The 18,189-nt window shown below is 50.9% G+C and overlaps 7 protein-coding genes across 8 annotated transcripts; 3 read left to right on the plus strand and 4 right to left on the minus strand.

The window, feature by feature from the left end:
- The first annotated feature begins 421 nt into the window (after positions 1 to 421).
- TrAtP1_010346 (uncharacterized protein) lies at positions 422 to 2,994 on the plus strand. 2 transcript variants are annotated; one of them, XM_066114667.1, is made up of 7 exons: positions 422 to 545; positions 610 to 638; positions 687 to 791; positions 844 to 1,313; positions 1,369 to 2,090; positions 2,153 to 2,382; positions 2,434 to 2,994. In XM_066114667.1, the coding sequence occupies exons 1-7, from the start codon at positions 495 to 497 to the stop codon at positions 2,954 to 2,956; spliced, it is 2,130 nt and encodes a 709-aa protein (XP_065970764.1). In that variant the 5' UTR covers positions 422 to 494; the 3' UTR covers positions 2,957 to 2,994. The 2 variants fall into 2 exon arrangements, with proteins under 2 accessions (XP_065970764.1, XP_065970765.1); XM_066114668.1 differs by having other exon boundaries at positions 2,153 to 2,994.
- On the minus strand, positions 2,978 to 5,754 carry TrAtP1_010347 (uncharacterized protein). Its single transcript, XM_066114669.1, has 5 exons — positions 5,732 to 5,754; positions 5,284 to 5,631; positions 4,280 to 4,952; positions 4,052 to 4,216; positions 2,978 to 3,986 (listed from the first exon to the last, which is right to left on the minus strand). The coding sequence occupies exons 2-5, from the start codon at positions 5,460 to 5,462 to the stop codon at positions 3,231 to 3,233; spliced, it is 1,773 nt and encodes a 590-aa protein (XP_065970766.1). The 5' UTR covers positions 5,463 to 5,631; positions 5,732 to 5,754; the 3' UTR covers positions 2,978 to 3,230.
- A 1,227-nt stretch (positions 5,755 to 6,981) lies between these two features.
- On the plus strand, positions 6,982 to 8,728 carry TrAtP1_010348 (uncharacterized protein). Its single transcript, XM_014089772.2, has one exon. It carries the CDS (start codon positions 7,424 to 7,426, stop codon positions 8,288 to 8,290), a length of 867 nt encoding a protein of 288 aa, XP_013945247.1. The 5' UTR covers positions 6,982 to 7,423; the 3' UTR covers positions 8,291 to 8,728.
- On the minus strand, positions 8,604 to 9,435 carry TrAtP1_010349 (uncharacterized protein; the record flags this gene model as incomplete). Its single annotated transcript, XM_014089771.1, has 2 exons — positions 8,604 to 9,322; positions 9,390 to 9,435. The coding sequence occupies 2 exons, from the start codon at positions 9,433 to 9,435 to the stop codon at positions 8,604 to 8,606; spliced, it is 765 nt and encodes a 254-aa protein (XP_013945246.1).
- Positions 9,436 to 10,571: 1,136 nt separating this feature from the next.
- On the minus strand, positions 10,572 to 11,697 carry TrAtP1_010350 (uncharacterized protein; the record flags this gene model as incomplete). The annotated part of the gene is made up of 3 exons (XM_014089578.2): positions 10,572 to 10,945; positions 11,008 to 11,450; positions 11,528 to 11,697. The coding sequence occupies 3 exons, from the start codon at positions 11,695 to 11,697 to the stop codon at positions 10,572 to 10,574; spliced, it is 987 nt and encodes a 328-aa protein (XP_013945053.2).
- Positions 11,698 to 13,543: 1,846 nt separating this feature from the next.
- On the minus strand, positions 13,544 to 13,879 carry TrAtP1_010351 (uncharacterized protein; the record flags this gene model as incomplete). Its single annotated transcript, XM_066114670.1, has 1 exon — positions 13,544 to 13,879. The coding sequence occupies one exon, from the start codon at positions 13,877 to 13,879 to the stop codon at positions 13,544 to 13,546; it is 336 nt and encodes a 111-aa protein (XP_065970767.1).
- Positions 13,880 to 15,037: 1,158 nt separating this feature from the next.
- TrAtP1_010352 (uncharacterized protein) lies at positions 15,038 to 17,977 on the plus strand (the record flags this gene model as incomplete). The annotated part of the gene is made up of 1 exon (XM_066114671.1): positions 15,038 to 17,977. The coding sequence occupies exon 1, from the start codon at positions 16,544 to 16,546 to the stop codon at positions 17,975 to 17,977; it is 1,434 nt and encodes a 477-aa protein (XP_065970768.1). The 5' UTR covers positions 15,038 to 16,543.
- Between the last annotated feature and the right edge of the window lie 212 nt (positions 17,978 to 18,189).

Genomic DNA, 18,189 nt, shown 5'->3' on the forward strand with positions numbered 1-18,189 from the left:
AAACAAAGTTTCATAATAAAAAATAAAGATAACCAACCTCTCTTCATATTTTAGCAAACGAGAATTCGCCAGCTAATAAATACTGTTAAGCCTTTGGTAAGTAGGTGGTCGCGGTTAACCTGTATTCTGCGTGTGGATGTAGTTTACCATCACCATCAGCATCGTTGCCCCATAATCTAGCTATCATTTACTGTAGCACTGAATAATCTACCATCTATCATTCTGCACATGATGAATATCTAGCGGTGTAGCTTCATGCATTTTAAACAAAGGCGATTGTTTAGAAATCGTCTCAACTGCACCACGTCCACGCCACCCCAAACGCTAATTGGACGAGCCCGGACTTATGTAAGGGGGCAGCAAATAAACTCCGGACGTAGCCAATGAAAGGTCTTGGAACCGGAATTCGTTACTGGCACATGGTTGGCTTAACTCTCCATTGTCTTGGAATCACCGGAGGAACAAACCAGCTTCGTCCAACTTCCCATGTCATCATGAGCCAGAAAATGCCGGTTACCAAAAATGCAGGACTAGCACGATTTGCGGTACGTCGCATTTTGCCATAATGGTCGCTATCGTTCCTTGTAGCTGATGCCCATTCATCTATAGTGCACCCACTGTCGGCAGAAGAAGATCAAGTTGGTGTACCAAGCTGCATGTTCCGCCAAGATTGCTAATTAAAGAAGATGCTCGAGAGAGATTCCTAAATGTGCAGCATGCCGCCCTTGGCCCGGCGAATGCATCTATCACAGGCAAAATCCAATCGCCCAATCTGACAAGAAATGTCCCGTGTATGTCACCACAATACTTCAGAGCTGATCCAAGTCTAATCGCACACGATAGAAATGAGCCGGCCAAGTTAGCAGCAAGCACATCATTTCAATACTCCAAAGGCGTCGACCAGCGTCTATCTCGTGTTGAGAAAGCCCTAGAAACTCTCTCCGAAACAATCAATACCTCTCTCAATAAGAATGCGGATTCCGAACCCCCTTCAATCACGACAAAATCACAGCATGAGGCGGCGCCATCACATCAGCCGCCAGCCGAAGCATTTGATAGTCCCGAGCTCACCTTGGATGATTCACATTCATTCGCCTACTTGGGTGAAGCGTCTAGGCATTTAGAGTCGATCAGGAGTCAATCAGTACATGAACCACTCGCTGAGCACCAAGCAGCCTCCACTGCGCTGCAAGATCTTTCTAAGTCTCTGACTACAATTAATCTCCAACCACCTTATAATGATGCAGCGTCTTTTGAGCTCATTAATGGTTATTCAATACCTTCAAAGCCCATCGGATATAGATTAATAAGTTGCATGTCTACCCTCATTTACCATCGGTTATCAGATCACAAGACTAACGATATCAGACTTTCTCCAAAACGTGCAGCTTGCCGAAGTATTATTCATCACACCGTCCGAAGAAACGCTCTTAAATGCCATATTCAATCCCGCCACATTATCTCAGCGCGCTTGGATCGTCTACATTAACTTCATTCTCCTCAGTCTTCTACAACACGATGCCTCGCAAGCAGATATTGCCGAAAATCTCAAGAAAAACACAAACTTGGCACTAAACGACTTTAGGATTTTTCTAGAGCCCAGCGAGACAAATATACAGGCGCTCATGTTGTTAGGGTGCCACGGCGAACAATATGCTTCACCCAATCTGTCATGGATGCTCGTAGGCCATGCCTGTCGCCAAGCTCAAGCAGTCGGATTACACAGCCTCAAAGGCGGTAGCTACGAACAGCGTCAGCGTCGATTGACACTATTTTGGTCGCTCTTTTCCGTGGATAAATCCTGTTCACTGGCATTCGGTCGACCCATGTTGCTTCCAACCACCATCTACGAAAATGTGCCACTACCTGATTTCCAGTATCTCTTAAAGTACCATCCACATCGAAAAGAGCCCATACAAACAGAGGATGGACTTATTACTTCATCATTTGGCGCCCATTACTTTATCCACGAAATGCAATTAGCAAGAATGACCGGGGCTGCGCTGGATTTTCTAGCAAACCCTACAAAGTCGGTCGTCCATCATAATTTGATCGCTCAGCTGCAGTCGTGGGATTCGGTAACCAACGAGGTGAGTCTCTTTCCCACCATTGGAGTTCGACGCTTCAAGCTTCCGTTCTAACTTACAGACAGCTACTATTGAAAGCCATCGACACAGAATCGGCCAGCTCAACAGCCAACCAACTCCAAGAAATGATGATTGGCATCCGCGCCATGCGATTCCAGTATTTTCACATCCTAATACTACTACTACGCAAAGACGAAAATAACAAAGAGCTCCGTACACAGGCTGCTCGAGATGCCATTGAGCTGCTTCCTGGCCTGGTATCAAACTCAACCCATGTGTACAACGGGCTAGTGTGGTGTGTGCTATCAAGTCAATCTCCAGATTGCCAGGCCTGACAATTTCCTAGGCAGTTATTATACTACCCATTCACGCCATTCTTTACAATCTTCGGTCACATCATAAAGCATCCCTCGTCACCAACCGTGAATCAAGACCTTGAATTGCTAAATCGAACCGCCACTTATTTCAACAGTATGAAACGGCTCAGATCCCTTCCCGAAGCTTCGTCTAAATTAGAGAGCACTGCTCTCGTCTTCTATAATTTAGCTCGCTTCATCACATCAAGAGAACATGCGGGTTCAAGTGTCCAAAGCATCGAGTCAACTATAGCAACCACAAGCTCAGAAGACACTCCTGTCCAAGAAATGGATATCCTGTCAAGGGAGGTTGACTTTGAGTCGTATACTGACGCCTTCATGGCCTATGTCAGTGATCAGGATAGTACTGCGCAGCCGGGGTTTGACAATATTGATATCGAAAACATATTGGGGTGTTTAGAGTCTGATGACGCTCCACATCGTACACGTAAGCGATCATTTGAAAGCACACTGGATTGGTTCTCTTGGGATTCTCATTACTATCAAGACTAATACAGCATGATATCCGAGACATTGCAAGTCAATAACGGTCCATTTTCTTCTTTTGACGCTCATGTATACATAAGATCTATAAGAGCCTCATAACCGGTCTATAAAACGTATTACCCACGCTAAGATCTAAGAGACTCTAATCCACGTCTCGCCTCTCGTAATGCCAATAACAATTCAAAGTTACCATAACGCCTTTTTACCCTCCCTCTAAAAACGATAATAAAGTAGCTTCGCCAAAGACATGGATGACAGAACTGGGTGCCGTGACAGCATCTCAGTGTAATCCGCTCTCCCCGGTCTCAGCCATGTGCTTTTGGCAGTCCAACATCATTTTGAGCTGTTCGCTCACTTCATCAAGACGGCCAAGAACTTTTTGGTTGCCGTCAACGAAGCCCAGAATAGAATAGGGAACACCAGTGTCTTGGCAGAATTCCTTGACGAGCGTCTGTACTCTTCGGAGATTATGTCGTGGTACTCGTGGAAATAAATGGTGGACGGCTTGGAACTGCAGGCCTCCATGAATAAAATCAAGCCAGGCAGGGCAGTCCACATCCATGGTGGTTCGTAGCTGGCGTTGGGCAAATGACTCGGACTCGCCTAGGTCTGATGTCGACATACCCCAGTGCGACAGAGTAATTTGGACATGCAGAGGCATGGTGACAATATGCGACACTAGAACAAAGGCCACACGAATAGTCCAAGTCGGTAGTGCGCGCCAAACAAGGCAGTACCCAAAGAGGAACCAGTAGCAGCTGCAGAATGCGATTTCTGTTGGTCGAATCCACCATGCTTTCGTAGATCCCAGCGAAGATGATTTGCCAGATAGCAGGTGTAGCCACGAGAGAAGGTAGAGATTGAAGCGGGCGAGGGCCATGATGGGATAGTAGATATACTTTTGGTATGGAACAATGAGATCAGCAGCAGCATCCCAGACGAAGACAAAGTTGTTGTAGTAGGTGGAACGAAGTGATCGAAAGAAGGAAGGGCAGGTGGCGAAAAGAGGAACATTCTGAATGTCGGGATCGTGCTCCTGAATTATAAGATTAGTCTATGATTGATCTCTGCGGCGGAAGGGATGAGCCATCAGCAACTTACGGGTTGATTGGTGATGAGATGATGGACATTGTGACTGCTCTTCCACCACCCAATGGACAGGCCACAGCAAAAGTCGGCGACGAACATGCCGATGAGCGTGTCGACGGTAAATGTCTGAGTGATGGCCAGATGGCCAGCATCATGAGCAGTGAACATGATTTGATGCTAGAATTCGGCGATGTTATGTTAGCATATTCTCTTTGGCAGAAGAAACACAGCAATGCTAACCCAGAACAGCCCCAGCATAACGGCTGAAGTCATGTACCACTCAAAGTATAAAGCAGTAAGAAAGCCAATAAAGAGACTCGTGTATCGAATCATTTCTTTGCCATATTCGATATATCGACAACTGTAAAGCCCTTCATCGCGTATCTGTTGATGCAAAGCTCGGTACCTGTTGACGATACCTTGCTGCACAGCGGGATCTACAGACGGGTAGTCGCGCATGCCCTCATCGACCCCTTGTTGCACGGCCCAATCCGTGTATTGGACAGGACATTTGGTCGGCGGAGCAGCAGCACTAGTAGTAGATGAGGCAGGTGAAGCTATGCGTTTGCGAAGACTAAGACCTTTGTCCAAGCTTAGACGAGAGATGCCGGCACTTGGTACGTCAACGCCGGTCAAGCTAGGGGTGCTGCATGGAGACAGAGTCGCAGGTGTATATGAGGAGCTTAGGCGGTCGCTTAGAAGATCGTCGGACGAATCATTTTCGGCATCATCTGAAAGGCTTTCCGGCTCTGAGATCCAGATTGACGAGTCCGGAATCTCCGGCTCAGTGTGGAGGCTGTATGGTCGGAAGACGCCGCCCCTGACTGGAGGAGTCTTATTTAGCCATGGACCCATCGGTTTTCGACCAATCCGGTAGCCTTTCATCGTTCGCAGCGTGGCAGCTGAATGATAGCTAAAGCAGTTAAAGAGATAATGTCAGCAACTTGGATACCAATCAGCAGCATGATGGACTAAATGGGTGGGTGGTCTAGGGATCTTGATCCAACTTGGCAAACCCCCGCGTGCCGTCCCGCGTCAATGAGGCACCACTTGCTTGCTACGGTATAACGCTGTTTAAGCTTAAACCAGATGGAGCCGGTGGTTTCTGTTCTCAGTGCTATTTTTGTTTTACGCATTGCATCAAGGGCGCAGCATCATAGCAGGCCACTGTATTTGAGATGCAGGGAGGGTGAACATATGGGCAGTGAAGAAGAGAGCAATTGGGAAACGTGGGGGATATTTACGCTGTCATCTCATCGGTCGCGTCTCGGCCCACCATGTGCTGAATAACCAGAGAGCCGCCGGGATGCTTGTCGAGCCATCCATTGAGTCGCAAGACATGGTCCTGGAAAATGACAATCGTGTCGCCATCGGCAATCATGCCTTCGACAGCACGCTGAGAGAGGACCTGATCACGGTCCATGGTCGAAGCGTGATGCCTGAACCGAGGATATCGATCGTATCTGAGTTGAGATGGATGTATATCGATCGTCGAAAGGTAGTTGGGTTCGAAGAGATTGTTGTTGTTGTTTTGTTGCGAAGAATCGTTGTCGTCAATGCTAGCAGAGTTGAAGAGTAGAAGAAATCGAGCGCTTTAATTTGAAATTCGAAATGTTAGGAGCACAAAAATCCAGGAAAGGAGGAGCGAGTGTGTCTGAAATGTACAAAGCGCAGGCGCTCATGAGGACCTACCTGCTGAGATTGCCAAGTCCTACCTCCTTTTCTTGCTTAATCTTGAATCAGCTACCCACGGGGGAAATAAAGGACAGACTCGATGAAAGAAAGTGGACGCAGCAACGGTATACGGAAATCATGTTGGCCGTTTCGCACGCTCCGCCGCGCGTCGGTTAGAAACTATGGAGCATGGAGGTGCTTTGGCCACGAGGAAAGGAGAGAGAGAGAATTTCGGCTCGCCACGCAAACGGCGATATTCAAACGCTAGGTTTGATGTGCAAGCGGAAGTGGACTATTGGCTTTTCGATAGGAGGCCAGCCTGGCTTGTATGTGCTACTTTGCTGATACTCCAATCTATCCTTGCAAACGCAGCTGTGTCTTTGTGGCTTGTCCTGCTAGGTATTACATACATATCCACAAGCACGAACAACGTTCCTCGCAGCAAACGTGTGTCTGCATCTGTATAAGCGCCATGCAGGTACGTTTGGCAAACAAAGGGTTGTACATGAGTCGAGGCCCTCGACAAGCCAGATAGTGTGGGGATTTCATACGCCCAAATCCCCCCAACTAGTAACTTGACAAAGGCACCACGACAGTTATTCTGGAAGTAAATCTATGCGCCACGCGCGGCGCCTGATCAAACGCCCACCAATAAAGAGGCAATCTATTCGAATAGTGTCCATAGAAAATAGGCACTAGATCTTCGCTAGTGTTCGGCGAAAGGATTGTTTGCGTTTTACTCCACGGCCACTGCGTATCAGAATTCTAGAAGCCCGGATACAGTAAGCGACTCGAATATCAGGAGGCCTCTTCGTACTGTTTGCCCTGTCTTACGTGCTCTATACGCAAGGTTAATGTCGGAAAGACCTCGTCATGAGAGGCCGAAGCAGTTTGGATAGGGGCACGGAGTACGAAACAACAGTGCTCAGCTGGGATCGTTGAACAAGGGTTTATTCGAATGGCCACGACTCTTTGTGCCTGGAGTGGCTGAGATAGTACGACGCTTCGCCCCCGAGAAGGACCCCTGCCTATCCTATACGCCGTATTCTCTTGCAGCCGATTGGCTAGAGTTGACGCAGCAAACAAACCGCCTGCCCACGTTTTTTTTTTTTTTTTTTTTTTTTTTTTTTTGAGGGATTTAATCTCAAAGGCAAGAGCTTAGATCTGATTTCCATTAGAGCGCGTGTTAAGCACAGACGCTATTGAGGTCTACCCTATCAACTCTGTCGGTTTAGTTGCTACTAGTATAGGAAGAGAGAGAATGCATGTACGGATACTGTGCCTAGGTCAATGTAGCATAGCCCAATTCCTCACTAAACATCGTAACGTTGTTTAAAGAAGCAGCTGATCGCTTCTGACTTGCTTGCTAGGATCAGAGGGCTCATGATTCAGACGGGTACATGTTATGCATTCGAATTCATCCACTGCCTTTGTTCCATCAGTCTTCTGTGACAGCGCGCCCATGGACTGTTGTATTAAAGAGGTGCCCAGAGTGGGGGACCAGGTCCCCTGCATGCACGCTGATCCAAACGAGTGGGAGTGGCAGTAGGAGTGGTTACGTGTATTCTGCTCAGGAGCCCGGCTAATAGGAGATCGTGAACCTGAGAACGACGCGTGCGCCTCTGACGTCCTGGACCCGATTGTCCGAGATCTTCGCGGATCTAGAAATAGAAACTACCCACACCCACGCCTCGTTTCTTCCACAAAGCCATGACTGAGTCAGCACGTCCAAAGGCCTTCTGGCCGCGGCAGATGATACCGCCCACGCCCGAAAGCTTCAAAGAGCTGGCCAGAGACGGCGGGGAGCGACTGGCTGCCGTCTCGCTGGCTCAGATCCCGGCTATCCCGGCCGGCGCCAAAATTCATGACAATGGCTGCGGATCGGGTGCTGCGACGACCGCCATCATGGCCTCGCTGCCGCCGGGGGTAGCAGCCTCCATCAGCATCACGGGCACGGATATTTCGAGAGGCGCCGTGGACTCGTATCGCGCTCGGGCGGGGTCCTCATCATGGCCGGCCGAGGGGCTCGTCATGGACGCCGACTCGCTCTCGTTCCCAGACGAGACCTTTACTCACAGCTTTGGCAATGCGATGATCTTTGTGGGCCCGCGAAATAACGGCGTTGATGCCGTCAAGGAGATGCATCGCACGCTGAAACCGGGGGGCACGCTGCTCTTGAACTGCTTCGGCCATAACAACGTGCTTGAGCCTATCCGCAAGGCATCTCGGGCGACCCGCTCGGATGGCATATTGCCGGAATGGGATTCATTCGAGCAGTGGACAGATCCCAGCCTTATAGCCGGCATTGTGGAGGCTGGTGGCTTTGAAAAGGAGGCCATCAAGGTGGTGCAGTGCCACATGTTTGTGAATGTCGGAAACTATGAGCGAGCCACGACGCTGGTCTGGAGCATGAGGGGAATGCCAAGCGGTGGATGGACCGAGGAAGATGAGGAGAAGTGGGATGAGGCCGTCGAGATTGTGAGGCGCGAGCTGCAGCAGACGGACGGGTTCAGAATGCTCGACGATGGTACTGCAGAAGTCAAGTATCCCGTTATTGTTGTAACAGCGACCAAATAGTCGGCGCCTCGAAGGGCGAGAAAATTATGGCGCACAGGCTGAGAAGAGAAACATTGAGCAAAATTGTGATGATATAACAAGGGAACTGTAAATATAAAATTTATACAATGATCTAAGAGCCTCAGAAGACGAATCCAATCATGTGGAATCTCGTCACAATCGGAACCTAAGGCAAGGTCGAGTCAGATATGTAAGTTCATTATTATGTATAAGATTAACTGCCAGTATTTCAACAAGCCCCTGTAAATGTTCCATTAAATGCGATCTTATTAAAGTAAGACGCATCCCCTTGTTCTTCAATTCCTTTTTATATTTACGTCGTCATAGCTTGCAGTGGCTGTTCTTGCTCCTGTGACTCCCTCTTCTCCTCCATCTGGAACGGCGGCTGCTTGCGCCATCTTCGCTCATCATAAAGAACCAAAAGAACCCAGATCATTCCCAAAATACCAAGAATGACATAACTCCTGACATACGAGCTCGTGTGGATTATCACATTCTTTTGAGCCAGCTGAAACCCCAGCCCCGTGTTGATCATGCCGGTGACGATGGCGCTCCGTCCCAGCCAGCGGTGCATATATGCAAATTTGCTCTTGCCACCCGTCCTCTTGAAGTACCTGTGCTGCAGAATCCCCAGGAGGGGCTGAAAGAGTATAATTGTGCAAACGACAACGAAACCAATGACGACGTGGGCGCGCACTGGATGGCTGAGATAGCCAACGCGCGAAGCAATTTTGATGCCGAGCCCAAAGCCTCCAATCATCATGACGAACCCTATCAGCTGGATCGGAACGTGCATCGCCATGACTTTGTTTTGAAGATATGTGTTCCTTAGATATGGGATGTGTAGGATAGGGAGGTGGAGAGAGATTGCGCCCAGAGGGTAGAGCACAATGAAGACGATGGACATGATGCAAGCGTGTGCATTTCGTTCTCGGTTCCAGATTCTGAAGTTCTCGGGGCCCGGATCGTTTAAATGGTATTTTCTGCGCTCAAGTTGGTTGTCAATCTCTTGTGCGAGAGCTAGACTTGATGCTGGGAATTGTCAGCGGTTATGCCACTCAGTCTACAGCAAATACACCACTACTCTGCAGTCGCTCACCGAATGTCAATAGAAGCGCCGGTACCGTAACTCCGTGTCGCATCATGATGATTGTTTCAGGGATATGATATTTTTATTTTTTGAATGAAAATAACAATTATGTGACTAGATGAAAATGAAAGCATGTTATGAAACCAAGAAGGCGGCTTGGCGTTTAATAACATTTCACCAGCTACACATCAAGTATATAACAAGCCTGATGAGCTTCTATAGCGGCGAGATGGCAAACCTACTTCCGGCGGCATAACAGGCCGACAGACAGGAATCGCAGTATTCGGGAGGACCATTCGCCCGTAGCGGACGGTTAGCGTGTGTAAATGACGCTTTTAAGAAGATGAAGCTCTTTGCTTCATTCACCAGAGTCACACGCCACACCTTAGTCAGATAGGGAATCTACTAAGCACCGTTTTTTTCTTTCGCCTTGTTTCTTGGAGAATGTCATCTTACAATCTACAGTGATTGATCTTGTCTTGACACATCTCATGTACGTGTCATCAGACTACATCGGGCTAGAGATTTTGCCGACGGTCGGGCGCAGAGATTCGTGGTGTTTGGCCGATGCACAAGATTCTCAGCTTGATATCATTAGAATTAGCCCATAGCTCTGATACGTTATGATTCCAGGCGGATAACTTTTAATCAATTTGATCCCTATTGACCCGGATTGGCGAAACGTGATGTATATGGTTTCACGTAAACGCAACGACGGACTGAAGCGCAATTCCTGGCAGAAAAGTTCGTGAAGCAGTATACGTGTATCATCCCGATAACGTGCTGACTGATGCTCTTAATAGTTGCACGTCATCTGGCCTGTCATTCTGTCTGTCGGCACAGCCGGCCGCATAAGCGAAATCGTATCGCAACGGCATCGGCTAGTATCTACATCTATTAATAGAACTCCAAGTGATATAGCTCGCTGTCTAATTGTGTTTCAAAATGCCTGAGCTGTGTAGATAGCCAGTGTTCATTGATGTATTAGTACTACTTCATAGCTAAGCACATGTATTAATCGCATTCTAGTGAAGATAATCGTATCTTGTTTATATCAAATCATTTTCCAAGCCTCGTTCAATTTTCCCATGGCTCAGATCCTCCATCATCTCGTAAAGTCACTTACTTTGGCTTTTCCAAGACGGTATTTGGTGAGGAGCGCTATATGCCCTCAATCCAATCCTTCATTATTCACCAGTCGACTTGTTCACTGGCATTTCCGGCCCGCTGCGGCCTGACTACAGTTGGAATCTCAGGCGAGACACCCAACCAGAGGACGTCGGGGCGGCTGTAGTGTCCCGTAGAATCGACAAACATTTTGGTCCGGACCCGCTCGTCCATGTCCAACTCGGCGTAAATAATACCTTCTTCGTCCTCGGGGATGGCCTCTGTCATGACTCGGCCATCCGGGCCAAAAACAACCGAGTGGCCACCTCCTGGGGTTGACATGATGGGTTGTCCACCTGTATTCATGGCCTTGATGCCTTTTTCAGTAATCACTTGAGTGCAGTGAAGCACAAATGACCCAGATTCCATGGCATAAGTACGCGAGAGTGTTTGAGACCCTTCAAGGTAATATTTAGCAAAGCCGAGCGCACAAAATACCAAGAGGAAAGCTGATGCGTACCTTCTGCAGTCATAGCATAAGCGCCGAAATCTCCAACAACGTTATTAGACAGCGGAGGCCAAGCCGCAACATGAATGTCTCCATTCTGCGTAATGGCGTTGTACTTGAGCAGCGGCTGCAAATGTTCCCAACAGCTCAACGCGCCAACGCGGGCAAATGGGAGCTCTTCGACGCTCTTCAAAGCGTGACTAGAGCCGTCGCCAAATACTGTGCGTTCCATGTGAGTCCCCTTCATCTTTCGACGATGGACCTTGATCTCTCCATCTGGCCCGATTAGAGCTTGAGCAATGTAGAGCGAGTTATTGCAATTCTCTGAAAAACTCAACGAGACTGCGATATTGTTCCCACGAGCGCAATCTTGGATTCTTTGCATCTCCGGAGAGTACAGGCGAAGGGAGTTTTTGATGTACTGCACATTTAGATCAAAATCAACATTTCGACCCCTGAATTACGACATGGACCAAAATTAGTTTATACTGGAGGGTTGAGTACATTAGATATTCTGTCCGTATTGACTCACCAAATCCAGCATGGATAACCTGGGATCCAGACTTCGGGAAATCCAACCAGATCGGCCTTGTTCGAGGCTGCTTCTTCTATGAGCTTACAAGTCTTATCCACAGCTCCTTGAAGGTCGAACCAGACGGGCTCGGCTTGGGTGGCAGCAACGCGAACGGTGGGGAAAGGCATGATGGCGGATGGTTTGGCTGAAGAACAAAGAGCGTGATATAGAAGAGTGGTTTCTCATTTTGGGCTTTGCTGGAGGCAGAAGGAGGCTATATATGTGACGAAACAGGTGTTGATACAAAGTGGATTTCCAATCGTGTGACTGCGTGTTTAGACATTAAGATAAGTAAATTTGTAATTTAATCTTGTGAACAGAGCCATCTTCTTGTGAACAGAGCTCGTGTCTTGCGAACAGAGCTCATATCTTGCTATAATTGGGCCAAGCCCCCTCATTTCATTTCTTGCCGCAGCGCCTGGTGGAGCGTCTTGGGTATGACGAGGTGTCTCGGAGGTCTCGCATGTGCCTCACAAACATTTATAGAGCCCTGCAGATGGCGATGCGCCATTGCGCAGGGTGCTTCCAGCCTGCCAAGCGTTTTTGTACGGGGAGGGCGTTATCGTTGCTGCGTGGTGATCTGGGCGCATTCCAAGGATATGTGAGTTGTTCACGATGCATTGCCGCTCTTCATTTCCATACTTGGTCTCACATGCGTCTCTTTCCGACAAGTATGGACTTTTATGGCTGGAAATCAACGTACGAGTACAGAGTCGAGTGGAGTGGAGTTTCAGTAGAGAAGCAAGTTTCTTGACCCTGTTTTGAGAAACTACATCGACGCCCAATGGCCAATAACATGTCTGATACGGAAAAAGAAAAGAAAGGACAAAGCTAGTAGCTCATCTACGGGTTCAAATTACGATCAATTGGCTGAGTGTAGGATCAAGTTCTTCATAGTTGAGTCACCCTAGAGGCTTCCAGTATCTCGATAGAGCCAAGAAATTTGATAAAGATGTGCAGCTAGAAGGACGAGCTTGCGCCGGAAGAGTGATCTCCAAGTCCATTGAAATGTGAAAAGCGGTCTTGGTCAACTCTCTTCATTGGAGATGGAACCACACACTGATATCTGTGCGAATGCAAGCAACTTGGTGCGATATCATCCAGACATGAAACCATCGATATACTATACGCTTGGAGGGTTCGTATCATGATAACACAAGATAAACACTCTTCCGGCTTGGTAATCGGAGAGTTGCACTGATGGGCACATTCAGATCAAAAACGGCGAGCCGCATGCTTGCTCGTACAGCACTCCGAGGGGGCAAACACGCTGTGCCACCGTGAAACATGGCATTATTTTGTATTGGTGGTTGATGGCATATGGCTTCATTCTACTGCCCAGAACTTGCTGGATGATACGACCTGAAAGACGCGAATAGCTGAGCGTCGTTATACCCTGATATCATAAGCAGGGACTGGAGAATGAGAGCATGTGCAAGTGTAACGCATAGACCATGATCACGAAAGGTGCAAATGTCCCGTTCTCTATATATGCTGAGAAGAACATGATGAACCATCTGGTCCAGATAGGGTGAATTTTAATTCACCGCGGTACTTCTTCTCATTCTTCAGCTGCCACGTAGAGAACAGGCCAAGTGCTGATGGTGTTTGCCAGCAATGCTTTCGTGCTGCGAGAAATGGCTATGACATGCTCCGTACATCAAGACATACTGACTTCAAGTTGCAGCGGCTCGTCGGGCGTCCGAGACTCTCGCTGCCGCTACCAACGCTCAGCGCCAAAACCCCACACTGACTGGTCCGTATCTGGTCCATATCTGGCCCATATCTCCATATCAAGAGACAGACTCGATGCCGGTGTCACACAGTTGCCATGCCATGGCTGTGTGGAGCCGCCGACGCAAAGACGAGGAGAAACAGAAATGGCAGCCCAACGCGTCCACACTGCCGCATTCATGTGCCTACATGCATGCATGCAGACGCCGTGACGCCAACGAGAGATTTGCTTGAGACCTTTCATGTGCATGTCGCCTCTGCCGTAAATTGCGTGCTCCGTCGACTCGCATGAGGTGGTGCATCTACGCGACATGCAGGCAGCCTGTGCTGTGAGAAGGAGAAAGTGATGCATGATGCGTCGATTTGATTCGGCGCGCGTTCTTTCACCGCCAGAACATCCATTTGCCGATTCTGCCCAATGTTCTCTTTTCTTTTTTTCTCCTTCATTTTTGCACTCTTTTCTTTTTTTCCGAGGGGGCTGTCTTCCCCACCACCAGCCCACATTGCTAGGATGGATGGAGAGTTTTTTTCGTTTGCGTTACACGTGCCCTGAGACCCTTGATATTTCTCTCTCATGTGCTTTCCCTCTCTTCATTTTAAAGTTTCTTTTGTGCGAAAAATCTTGATTTTTTGCGGGGGCCAGCCAGGCCAGGGGTTCGTAAACTCTGCTCGGCATGTCACTGCGTAAGACTGCAAATTGAAACAAGGCGTTTGCGCATACGTGCATTGCCGTCTGTCCACAGGAAAGAAAGAAACGAGGGCAAAAAACAATGGGATGGAATCAACGCTGGCCGTTACTTGCCGGCGCCATTGCCCCGAATCGGGCGTCTGGTCCAGCGGTGAAGGGTCCAGCTGCATGCGGGCTGCCTGGCGAGCCACTGAGCGGCCTCTGAGTCGAGTCGGTTATAATGCGTGCATGATATCTGCCTTAGCTTCGTCCAGCGCATCGACGGGTGATGCGACCAGGGGCCTGGCCTGGTTCCTGGAGAGGGGCTGGCTGAGGGTGGTTTTGTTTATAGCAGGTGTTTGTTTGTTTTTACAGCATGTGGCCAGGCCTGGCGACGCGGCTCTCTTTGCTTAGGAGGATGTCGTTGTTGCGTGTAAAGAGGCTGTCACAGTATCCTTTGTCTGGCTCTTTCTCGCATTTGGCCTTGTTTTCGGCTCCATGGCGAGTTGGGATCTTCCAAGACGATGAACCGTCAGCCTCAAGATTGTCTCAGATGTGGCGCGACGAGGTGGAGATTGGCAGAGCGCAGATCATATGTACTAGTATTGCTCGTAATTCACCCTTCTAGCCATGTTGACTTTTGTCGTCTGTTTGAGCTTCGATTGACTCTGGGCCAATGAGCCATTTTCGCAGCCATCCAGGAGAGAGAGGGAGACGTAGTACTACAGCATGCAACCCCACAAGGCAACATGCGCTCTTGTGGTGTGCATACACGTGCAGCCTCTTTTGCTTCATATGCCGCAATCAACATTATCCATGAGTAGATGCTCAAACAATGCGGTTTCTGTAGTTTCGACCTCAAGTGAGATCAATCCGTTTTCTGCAGGGCTCAGCCATTTTATACACCTGCTCCAGGCGTTGCCCAGGCAGTCCATGCGCTACACGCAGCCACTTGTGGGAGCTTCCCCGCATAAAGCTCCTGCGTTGGCGCCAAGCAAAAACCTGCCCCGGGATCCGCGCCCGCTAGCTCCAAGCCAATTCTCTGCTCGACGCTGATGCCGCCACAGCCCGTCTGTCTCTTGCAACAGCTCGCATCGCTAGATTTGAGGCCGACGGGAATCTGGAAATCGGCTACATTCTTCATTGACATGCGCAGAATTGATTCTACCGCCATCGCCGAATCACCACAGCCGCACAATCCCTCTCCTATGAACGATACATAGCCGCGAGCGAGCGAGAAAAGCCCGAGCTCCCAGCCATTCGATTCGAGCACGATGCACACGAGACGTCGACAGTAACCATTGCCACCAATCATCTCGCGTCCCATCCAACACCTCTCTCTCCTCTCCCGACGCCTCTCACATACACGAACTGGGAGCAAGCACCATCACTGGCCACCAGCGAGAAACATCGAAAAAAAATAAAAAGAGGACACGCGAGTGCCGTACGCACACGAGGAGGTACCTGAGACTGGCACCACAACCACGCTTTTGCTAGCAGCAGTGCCCCCACAGGCCGCCTCCAAGGGGTCCCCCCTCACACAAGTTTCGCGCATCTCGTCACGCTTGCGCCCAACTCCAGTGAAGCTCGACAAACAGGGGAGCAGCTCGCCATCCCTGCCTGCACGGCTGACTGGCCCGTTCGGACGCTGCCGTGCCTGTCATCTGGCTTTTCTCCCAGCCTCGAGCCTCTTTCTTCCATGACAACTTCTTTTTTCCCTTCCTTGTGCCAGTAAAAGTGGACTGGCCTCTGCCGCCGTCAACCGCCGTTTCTGTTTTTAAAGCTGAATTGCGGCTGCTCGGGCGAAACAAAGGGGGAGCTTGGCGCTGAGCTGAACGTTTCTAGCGCCTGGCGATCTCGTGCTGTCAGTGGCTGGCCCGCAACTTTTTTTTCTTGCCATCCCATCCATAACATTTCGCATTTCAATCGTGACGCAGGGAGCAGCTTTTTTTTTCGCACTGCTTTAGCCCGGCCCTGCGAAAAAAAAACTTTCGGTTTGACGCCTACCAACCAGTGGCTGCCGGGTGCATGTCCACGGGCGAACTTCTGCAGCTCCTCGGCGGCACGACCAGCCCAGCCTCCAGGCCCGACTCTGCACAAACATCGTCGCCTCTCGTGTGCCTCTCGCCTCGCATTCCTTTGCACAGCCAGGGCTTGGCTCGCACAGTCTCAGGCAGAGGCCGATTGATCGCCGCTGGATCGCTCCGCACGCCCGGGTCGCATTTTTCGAGCTAGCAGCCAAAACTTCGGCACTATGGATCCAAGACGGTCGCCAGCTCTTTACCCCAACCATCACCAAAACCACAACCTCAACCACAACCACAACCACAACCACAGCGCTTCGGCATCGCGACCGCATTTCCCTCCGTCGACGCACGCTCCGGCGCCTCCCGCGGCCCCCCTCGCATCGCATCCCCAGCCCAGCATATGCCGCGCACCAGCGACGCATCTCCGACGCGCCCTACCACCGCCCTTCGCACGCCGTCCGCGACTATCCTGCAGAGCCCAGCCATTCGCGCGCCCAGAGCGCCTCGTCGCTGCCCACCGCCCGCGAGCTCAGTCGCAACATCAACATGCCGCCGCCCTCGTCGCCTCCCCAGCAACCAGGGCCGCATTCGCAGCACCAACACCAGCATCAGCATCCGCATCAGCATCAGCATCAGCAGCCACACGCCGCCATGGGATACGCACCGCCGCCGCCACGGCCTCCGCCAGTCGCTGTCGGGCCGCCAAGTGCTTTCCCCTCTGGCCGTGATCTGCCCGTCTTGAGCTCCATCGCACGGTCTGGCTCCGTTTCTAATGGCGGGAGCTCCATGTCGATTTCGTCCATGCTTGGCGGCCCGCCTCCAGCCTCGCGAGATGCCCAGCCTCCAGCCTCATCAGCGCAGCACTACTCTTCGCACTCGGCTCCCACATCGGCCTCGACCTCTGGTCCTGGCTTCGCATCAGCTATGCAAGCCTCGCCTCGAATGCACTCTGCATCCTCCGAATACCCCCCCTTCCGACGTCCTCAAACACCCGAGCTTCAGCGACCATACGATCCCCGAGTCGATCCCCGAGTCGGTGCTGCGCCTTCTCCCCGAGGCCAGTACGCTACGCCCCCAGATGTTCAAAGGTATGGCACACCACAGCAACAGCAACAGCAACAGCAACAGCAACAGCAACAGCAACAGCAACAGCAGCAGCAGCAGCAGCAGCAGCAGCCACAACAGCCATACCACTCGCGACACCCATCAAGCTCGGTCGACCCTTCGAGAGAACAAGCAAGGATACCGACAGGGCCACCTCCTCCTGGTCAGAATGCTGCGCAGCCCAGACCGTACGGAGCCATGCCGCCACGGCAGATGGATATCGGGAGGGCGCCAGGGTCAGAAGATGCGTATGGCCGCCGGGAGGAAGGCATGCGGCCCGTTCCAGGTATGGAGTACGGCGATAGGACCGGCTTGAGACCTTATCCCTACGACGATCGCTACAGGGCCGAGAGGGAAAGGGCAGCTACGATTGGATTGGAACAGCAGCAGCAGCGGGAGCGAGAAGGCAGGGAGCGCGCGTATTCCGGAGGCGATCCCAATCGACCACCTCCGCCGCCACATGATCAGGCGCATCGCGAACCCCCGGTACATCAATCTGCCCCCTACGGCCCACCCCCTGCCGAACTGCTCGACCGACGCGATCCTCGGGACCCTCGTTGGGGACGACCCGAACCCGAAGTCAACTACAGAGCCGCGACGCTGGAGCATCAGCGCGCCCACCCAGACTATCCTCCCGCCTCTGGACCCTACGCACCCCATAATCCTTCAGCATACCCGACAGCGCCTCCAGAGAGATTCCCCCCCAGCGCCACATCCAGCCTACCCCCCCAGCTCGTCTGGTGTTGCCGGCCCGCCTCAGCCACACGAGTCTCCAGACCGCGCGCGAATGGAGCTTCACCACTCCCAACAACAGCAGCAGCAGCAGCAGCAGCAGCAGCAACAACAACAACAACAACAACAACAACAGCCACCTAGACCGCGACCTCTCGATGAAGCGCCGCCGCCTCTTTCGTCCGCGCCCTTTGGTGTTGCTGGCGGCCATGGCCACCATCAGTTCGATCCCTCACGAAACAGAAATGTCGATGACCCGTCGGGAGGATCGGGCATCCACCAACGTAATCTGCTTGCTATCCAAGAGATTAACCGCAAAGGGCGCGTCTCCCCGCTCCCACAAGCTGTTCAAGGCG

Source organism: Trichoderma atroviride, chromosome 5, assembly GCF_020647795.1.
Source record: "Trichoderma atroviride chromosome 5, complete sequence".
NCBI classification, from domain to species: domain Eukaryota; kingdom Fungi; phylum Ascomycota; class Sordariomycetes; order Hypocreales; family Hypocreaceae; genus Trichoderma; species Trichoderma atroviride.